This window comes from Ammospiza caudacuta, chromosome 2, assembly GCF_027887145.1.
Source record: "Ammospiza caudacuta isolate bAmmCau1 chromosome 2, bAmmCau1.pri, whole genome shotgun sequence".
NCBI classification, from domain to species: Eukaryota; Metazoa; Chordata; class Aves; order Passeriformes; family Passerellidae; genus Ammospiza; species Ammospiza caudacuta.
The window spans coordinates 112,982,322-112,990,973 of NC_080594.1; the positions used below are offsets into that span (position 1 = coordinate 112,982,322).

The following is an 8,652-nucleotide window of genomic DNA, read 5'->3' on the forward strand; positions in this document are numbered from 1 at the left end:
TTCTTGAACTGCCAGATAGCAAACATATGCAAACTTCCTCATTGCCCAGGGCACGATAAGGGCTTTCCATCTGATTCCCCTTCCAGGGTCTGCATGGCCACGATAACCAGAACATTCTGAACAGGACACATTTCAAACAAATGCCACTTGCATACAAAATTTTTTGCCTTAAATGGGATCATCTTTTCCTCAAGTGCCATTTCTTTTCCTCTCATGTGCACAGCCATGTCAATTACATACCACTGGAGTAAGGAATATGTGCTCCTTTGTTTTGTTTGAACCAAAGAGCAATCAAACCTACCCAGGGTTGTGTTCGTAATGCAGATTATATGTACCAGGGACATTTATGTCACATATCAAAATCAATCAGAACATAAGGAAAGTATAAAAAAAATTCCTTTATGCTGTTAAGTTTGACTTAAGTATGATCTGTCTCAGCCTAACGGGTGAGGCACATGCCTCACTAAAATAAGGAAATATTTACAGTTGAAAGCAGAATGTGTGGCTATACCTCTTGGGAAACAAATTTCCTGCTCAGGCCCTAATTCATAAAATACTATCACACTGAAGACTCACATACTTCTTCCTTTTGCAGCTCCAAGCTGGGTTGTTTCTGCCAATTCTTCCTCCTCCCCAGCCAGTATGTCGTAACCTCAGGTAAAGACTTCAGTTTTAATTTCTTCAAATGTTTAATTGTTTTAATTTAGAAAGTTGGACAATAAACCAATTCCCCTCGTTTCCAAAGATTTATTGCTTTTTCCAATGTATTGAACGTTCAGTGCAGGCTGCATTTCAATTAAAGGCAGCAAAACTGTTAATGGTCTATTAACGACACACTGCATCTATATAAAGATGCAAATATAAGTCGCGGCCAATTTTCTGGCCCGGTGAGATAATTTCTTCTTTTCCCCGTAGTGAATTATCTGCGAACAACTCATAATTTTATACCAGCCCGTATCTCTGGCTACTCCTTCACTGTGAGTATCTGCAGCGCACGAGCTGCCCGCGGTCCAGCCCCGGGTTTGCTACCCAGGGAAGCGGCCTCCTGCCTTGGGGACGGGGGTTCCCGGGGCTGTGGGGAGCAGAGCGGGCAGGGCAGGGTGCCGGGCCCCTCTCAGGCCGGGCTGTCCATCCCCGGCATCCCCGCTGGATGCGGGAGGCGCGGCCCCGGCCCGCCCGGCGATGCTCCCGCCGTTACCATGGCAACCACCCCCCGCCCCACGTGACCGGCGGCGGCGCTCGCGGCCAACCCGCCTGTTACCAGGGCGGGGGCGTTGAGGGGGGGCGCTCTTGTTTCCGATTGGCTGCTGGCGGGGCTCGCTGATTGGCGGGGAAAGGACGGCGGCGCGCCGATTGGCTGGGCCCGGAGGTGAGGCTGTGGGGTGATGCCGGCCGCCCCGCGCAGCGCCGGGACACAGACAAAGGCTGCCCAAAGGCTGCCCGGAGGCTGCCCGGGCTCCCCCCGCCGCCCCCGGGCTGGCGCGGCGCGGGGTGGCCGCGGGGAAGCCGCGGCTCCTGGCGCGCTGCTGAGGGGTGGCAACGCGAGCCTGGCCGAGCTCACACAGCCCCCGCGTCCTCCCCGCCCGGCCGCCCGCTCCGACTGGCGCTGGGGCACGCGGCGCGCTGAGGGGCGGAGCCGCTGTCACGCTCGCCGCGCGCCCGGCAGCCAATGGGCGGGCCGGGAGAACGCGGGCAGCACGCGGGGCCCGCGTGTCCCGCGGCACGGGCTGTCAATCACCCGGCAGCCGCTCGCCCCGCCCCGGCCTCGCCCGGCGGAGGCAGTGCGGGCCCTCAGCGCCGCTCGGGCACGGTGCTCCTGCTGCGAGCCGGGCCCGCGGCGGCACCGGCGCCGCCTTGTCCCAGGGTTAGGATGTGAGGGAGTCGCCGCCGCTCTGGAACGGCTCCCCTGCGGCCTCAGCCCCGCAGTTTCCGCCGCCAGCGCCAAGCCGGCGCGGCCCGGCCCCCTCGGGATGCCCGCGGTGCGGGCTCTGCTCCCGGCGCCCTCCCCCGGTGGGGGGAGAGAGGCGGAGCCGCCGTGGCCGCCGCCCGCCGCCTTTATCTGTCGTGGCGGCACGGGGGGTGGCACTGGGGAACACCTTGTTGTAAGATACGCGCTATAAATACGGCGCCGGGGATGGGAGTGCGGCCACGGGCAGCGGGGAACAGCTTCGAACTACGGTGGGTCCCTTCCCCGCGGCACGGCGGCCGGGGACCGCTCCAATTGTAGTTACCGGTGGGGCTGCCATCCCCTCGGCCACCCCCGCACCCGGTTCCCAGGAGGAGTCGCGGGGAAGTTCAGCGTTTTGGCCGGTTTTGTACGGAGGGCAGCGGCGGCAGCGAGCCCCGGCGGCTGCGGCAGGGCAGGCGGAGGGTGAGAGAAGGGACGGGGAGGGCAAGGCTGGAGGAAGGACGCGGGGCCGCGGATAAAGGCGGCGGGGGAGGAGAAGGAGCTGGCGGGAGGGGACGGGAGGACGGGAAGGCGGGCTGGGGGAGGGAGGAGAGAGACGGAGAGCAGCCTCTAACCCCGGCGCCACCGCCTCCCAGCAGGGCTCTGATCGCCAGCAGCCGCCGAGCGCAGCCCGGCACGGAGGGCGGCCGGTGCCGCTAGCGCGGAGGAGGAGGAGGAGGAGGTCGCCGCCGGAGGAGCCCCGCGGTCTGGTCCGCTCCGAGCCGCGTCGCTGAACACGCCTGCCCGGCCGCCAGCATGATGCAGATCTGCGACTCGTACAGTCAGAAGTACTCCCTCTTCAACGCCATGAACCGCTTCATCGGCGCCGTCAACAACATGGACCAGACGGTGATGGTGCCCAGCCTGCTGCGCGACGTGCCGCTGCTGCTGGAGGAGCTGGACGCGGCGGGCGCCGTGTGCCCGCCCCGGGATGCTGCCCTGCCGCCCGGCGACCCCGGCGCCTACTTCTCCCGCAGGGACATGTACAGCCACTACATGCTGCTCAAGTCCATCCGCAACGACATCGAGTGGGGCGTGGTGCAGCCGCCGGCGGGCGAGGAGGCCGCCCGCAAGAAGGACAAGCTGGGCGGCGGGCCCGCCGAGGAGGGCGAGGGGGAGGAGGACCTGGAGCAGCAGTTCCATTACCACCTCAGCGGACTGCACTCGGTGCTCTCCAAGCTCACCCGCAAGGCCAACGTGCTCACCAACAGATACAAGCAGGAGATCGGCGTCAGCAACTGGGGGCACTGAGCGCCGGGGGGAGCGGGGAAGGGGCTCCGAGCCGGCGGGAGCGGCGCGTCCCCGCCCGGCGCCGCCGCCGCTGCGGTGGCCGAGGGCAGCGCCTCGGGCCCGGGCTTCCCTGCGCGCTCCCGAGACTGCAGCAGGTTTTCTACCAACGCACAAGAGAGAGAAAGAAATGTAAATTAATCACTACTAGTTTATTAATTATTTTGACCCCCTCCGTGTTTTTTTCGTTGTACGGTCCGGGGCGAGCAGTCGCTGTGCGCGCCCCGGCAGGGAGGCTGAACCCGTGTGCCTACGAGGTGGTGGAGATGCTGGCCGATAAGGAGGCTCCACTCAAGCCGATGAACGTAACGAAACTGGCACAAAATTGCTTCTGTCACCTCGGAGGGAACCCAGAGAGCTAAGGAACATCCCTCTGTTGTGGGAGAGATGGCGGGTCCTGTGGTTGTACATGTACTGGAGTTTATTTAAAACTTTTTTACTCAGATGTAGAGTATATTCTAAAATAAATGCAAATGTATTAACGAAGAGTGACCTAAACTTTTGGTATGATTTATCTTTCTTTAATTAAATGATATTTTTAACATCTGGAATTCTTCTGTTTTTCTTCTATGTCGCATTCAGAGTTGCCTTACTAGATACAGAAATCTGTAAGCAAGAAGAGGGGGTTTTGTGCCTTTGTTTTCTTTCCATCAAAGCAATTAGGCAGCGATGGTAACTTGGCATATCTAAAATGTTTGAATCACCATATTAAACTTAACCATACATGGCCTGAATTTTAGTAAGCTGTTCCCAGCTGCACAGTGCAGTTGCTCTGTGTGAGTGTTGGATTGAAGGTCAGTGGCTCTTTAACAAAATCTGAGAAGATCGAGTCATGGTTACTCTGCAGGCAGCGATTCATGGCAGTTGGAGCAAAGCCTAGCAATGACTCTTGCTTTTTTTCGGGAAGTATCTTAATGTACTGTGGGGAGCTCTTTTCTCTCCCTCCAATAGGTCTGGCAGACTTGCCTCCCCGGTCTCTCTGCATTTCTTTCCTCTAATCCTCCTTGGATACCAGGAGTTAATCGGTTTTATGTTATCCAGATTGTATTGATTTCTTTCTCTCTAGTTGTTTTTTTTTCATTTTGTCAAGTAAAGTACCTCAGAACTGGGTGTCCGTATTGTGTTAGAACATTAAGTTCTGATATTAAAGTGCACTTGCTGGTTGTGATCCAATATATAACAGAGAATAAATGTTTAATAAATATGTAAGTCTTTACATGTAAATTTTCATCTCAGGCACTGAAATGCCAAGTTTGTAGACATACTGAGATTTCACTTTGTATTACTGTCATCAAATTTAGGCCTTGTTTGGTAGTGTTGGTTTGGGGTTTTTCTTCTAAAAATAGAATAATTTTTCTCTTAACTTCAAGGATATTTTTGTTTAAATTCAGATATTCCCTAGCACTTTATTTTTCAGCCCAACTGTTAGGATGTTGTAGTAAAACATGAGCACTCCAGACATGGTACTAGTTGGCAGATGTTTGTGTAAGTTAAAACACTTGGCCTAAATCTATGTTTAAAAATACACCTTTTGGAAAGTTTTTCCTTTCTTCGGTAAAGAACAGCTTTGTAAGGCTGGATAATTTTTAGTTTGGCGATGCTTGTTCTTTTTGTAATGTTTTCAATTCCTCTTGGGAAGGTGCCAGGAAAAAAGTCAGGAACAAGGCGAGGGATTACCCTGGTTTCCTAACATGTCAGCTTGCCAGTCTTTGTGCAGTGGAACTAATGCAGTGTGAAAGGTGCAGGGCCCTGTGCTGGATGCTGAAGTTGTGTTCTGGAGACAAGGGGGAGAGGGAGAACCTGTTCTGCTGTGTGGCTCCCTTCTGCACCAGCTGGAAACCACATTACAGCTCCTGCTGGGGAGCACCTCGAAACCCCAGACAAAAGCAGCTCATGCAGTTTCACCCTTCTGATCTCCCATAACTTCTCCTGGTGTGGGTTCAGACAATACTGTTTAAATGTTGCACAAGAGACAATGTGATGCTGATTTAGACTATGAGTAATGTCAGAAAAACAGTGTTACATTAGCACAGCACAGCCATGAGTATGGCATCCATTCCCTTTGCATTCTAAGAACAGAGCACAAGAGAAAAGTTTCGGTGGAAGAGGAGCTGAAATCTTGTGCTATGGGGCAGCAAAAGTGGCATTTCCTTACAGGTTAAACTTAGGGTAAGAGGAGGAGGATTGTGTGACTCAAGGGTTTGCCTTGCTGTGTCTGTGACTAAGCTGCAGTTGCTGGAGTGCACGAGGCTCCCGTGTGGGCCCAGCAGCCCTGCTAATCCCAAACCTGCTGAGAGCCACACCAGCCTCCCACCTGGGAGCTGCTTCAGAGCTTCCCCTTCTCAAGGTCATGGGAGAGCATTGAGGCTCTTGGGATCAAGAAAGTGATAGCTTAATGCAGGGGGAAGACAGCAACAGATAAAACCAGGGATGACTTTGCTGCTGGCTGTTGTGTAAAACAAACTTGGCCTAAAAGGTGGGGTGGTCAGGCAATTATGTAAATGCTGACTCCTGGCATTGCAGTAAGCAAAGATGAGATTGCAGAGTCTTAATGCAGATTTTGTATGTTAGATGCTGAATTGGGAAAATATTCCATCAGCAGCACTATCTAAAACGATTAGGTTTATTATTAAGGAGTTATGTTTCTTTTTAAAGGACCAGATCACTTTAAGTCTCCCAGTTGTTTAGAGTTCAGCAAACCTTTAGGCTGCTCTGATAAAGTTATTCTGGTACTTGTGTAATGACAAATTACATCAGTCTAATGTAAAAAGTATCTTTATGATCTCAAATACTTTGGGAAGTGACTTAATTTCTTAGCCACACACAGGCAAAAAGACAACTTGCCAAACTACCCCAGCAATGCTCAAAACATGGGATATGCACTGTGAGAAGCAGTTGTCATTTTTAGCTCACTTAAGTGAAACAGACTCCATACAGAGTAAGGCAGACATTAGAAGAGCAGTAAATAATGAGATTCAGAGCTGTTTGCACTAACAAATTGATTACAGCAGAAGTTATCTCACAGCCAAGGAGCCTCAAGGACACTGCTCATGGCATGCATTGGTTTATATATAAAAGTGCAGTATCTGTTATTACAGCTCATGAGTAATCTCTTGTTTCTGTGTATACAAAAGAAGGACAAATAAGGGAAAAAGCCATGCTTTTCTCTCTCTCTCTCCATAAAAATAAAGGGATGGGTGTGAGTTTCATGGGAAGAACAAGAATCATGGGCTGGTCAGTGCTTGATGGAAGCAGATTAAGCTGAGTCAGGCTAGGCTGTCACCTTCCTACTTTCCCTCTGAAAGCTCTTCCTTGCAGAGGGCTCTAACTAGATCAAGATATTCGTGTTTTGTGGTTTGTTTCCTCCCCCCCTGCACAGGCTCTTGCACCAAGACAACATGAGTCATCAGCAGACTGGCTTTGCTGAAAGATGCACTGATGTTAGTGGTCAGAGGGAAGGTTGTGTTAGGATCTTATTATCATGTACTTAAGCTCTGCACCCTGTTTTACCAGGAAACAAAACAAAACAAACAAAAAAAAAAAAAAAAAAAAAAAGAAAGAAATAGAAAGCATCTCCTTTCTGTGCCTTTGGATTTGGTACAGAGCTAATCTCTCTGCAGAAAAGTCTGCAGCGATTTTCCCTCACTGACTTCTTTCCCTGAAGTCTTGAGTATGGGAGGGGATTGAGTGGAGGTATTGCTTTTATTATTCATACCTTTAAACTGTTAATGTTTTTATTATTTGTATATAGCTAACAGTGTGTTAGGTACCATATTCCAAAGAGCTCAATGATCATAAAAACAGAATTGCATAGAAAGAGATGTAGTTCCAACCTCCTTGCCATGGGCAGAGACACCTTTGCCAGCTCAGGTTGCTCAACACCCATCCGCTCTGGCCCTGAGCACTTCCAGGGGTGAGACATCCCAGCTTCTCTGGGCAACCTGTGCCAGTGCCTTGCCATGCTCACAGTAACAACATTTCTTCCTAATATCTAACCCAAACCTATTTTCTTTCAGTTTGAACTCATTTCCCCCTGTCCCATCTGTACATGCCTGTGTCGAAAGTCCCTCTCCAGCTTTCTTGTAGCCCCCTTTAGGTTCCAGAAGGCTGCTCTAAGGTCACCCTGGAGCCTTCCCTTCTGCAGGCTGAACCATCCCAATCCTCTCAGCCTGTCTTTTTAGGAGAGGTGCTCCAGCCCCTCTGATCATCTTTGTGGTCTCCTCTGCACTCACTGCAGCAGTTCCATGTCCTTCCTGTGCTGGGGATCCCAGAGTGGATGCAGCACTGCAGGTGGGGTCTCATGAGAGCAGAGGGGCAGAATCCCCTCCCATGACCTGCACCTTGGGGTGCAGCCAGGACACATTTGGCTTTCTGGGCTGTGAGCACAAATTGCTGGATCATGTCAAGCTTTTCATCAAACAACATCCTCAAGCTGTTTTCCTCAGGGCTGCTCTAAACCCATTCTCCATGCAGCCTGTGTCTGTCTGTCTGTCTGTGCTTGGGATTGCCCTGACACACATGCAGCACCTTGTGCTTGACCTTGTTGAAATTCACAGGGTTCACACCTCTCAACCTGTCCAGGTCCCTGTGCATGGCATCCCTTCCCTCCAGCATGGGGGCCACAGCACACAGCCTGAGAGTGCCCCAGTGCCACTGTCCCTGTCACCAACAAGGATTTTAAACAGTGCTGTCCCAACACTGACACCTGAGGAGCACCTTTGGTCACTGCTCTGCACTTGACCACAACTCAATGAGTGCAATTCCTTATCCATGGAGTTCCCACCCATCAAATCCATGTCTCTCCAGTTTAGAGACAAGGATGTTGTGTGGGACAGTGTCAAATGCTTTGCACAATTTCCTGCACACAACATCAGTTGCTTCCAAAGATCTTAAGCGATAGTACGCACAGGAGAAATAGAAGGGCACAATGGGTTGTAACCTGCCACAAAATCTGAGGGAAGTGCAATCAAGGTGAGCATTGCAACAGCATCTCCAGCTTTGCATGCATTTTTCTGTCATTTGTCATTGTCACCCCTAAACAAGCAGAAATACCTGAATGTGTTAGTTCTAATGTTGCAATTCTTTTTTTTCCAGACCACAGACTTGCATGACAAGTTTAGGTCAAAATTAGTTTTAAGGAATGAAGCTATAAATGCCCTTCCAAAAGGAAATCTGTAAATAGGAGTGCAGTAATCGTATATCTTTTTTTTAGTAGCCAACTGCCAGAATGAGCACTCTTTGTAAGGAGTAACATTCTTTGCCTGTTCAAATATCCTTATTTGACCCAGAGTGATGAATGAGGAAAGCACCTTCCAGTTCTTGTGCTTTTGAATTTTGTCCTGGAGGAATGGCACAGTAGAAGCTTAGAGAACTTACAGAGAAAGCAGGTGCCTCTGTGTTAAATCACAAAACAGTGA

General features: G+C 51.3%; 1 protein-coding gene across 4 annotated transcripts; it reads left to right on the plus strand.

The window, feature by feature from the left end:
• Window positions 1-1,922: 1,922 nt before the first annotated feature.
• On the plus strand, window positions 1,923-4,439 carry MID1IP1 (MID1 interacting protein 1). 4 transcript variants are annotated; one of them, XM_058825367.1, is made up of 2 exons: window positions 1,923-2,371; window positions 2,545-4,439. In XM_058825367.1, the coding sequence occupies exon 2, from the start codon at window positions 2,705-2,707 to the stop codon at window positions 3,197-3,199; it is 495 nt and encodes a 164-aa protein (XP_058681350.1). In that variant the 5' UTR covers window positions 1,923-2,371; window positions 2,545-2,704; the 3' UTR covers window positions 3,200-4,439. The 4 variants fall into 4 exon arrangements, with proteins under 4 accessions (XP_058681350.1, XP_058681353.1, XP_058681352.1 ...); XM_058825370.1 differs by having other exon boundaries at window positions 1,923-2,178; XM_058825369.1 differs by having other exon boundaries at window positions 1,924-2,178; window positions 2,548-4,439.
• Window positions 4,440-8,652: the final 4,213 nt, after the last annotated feature.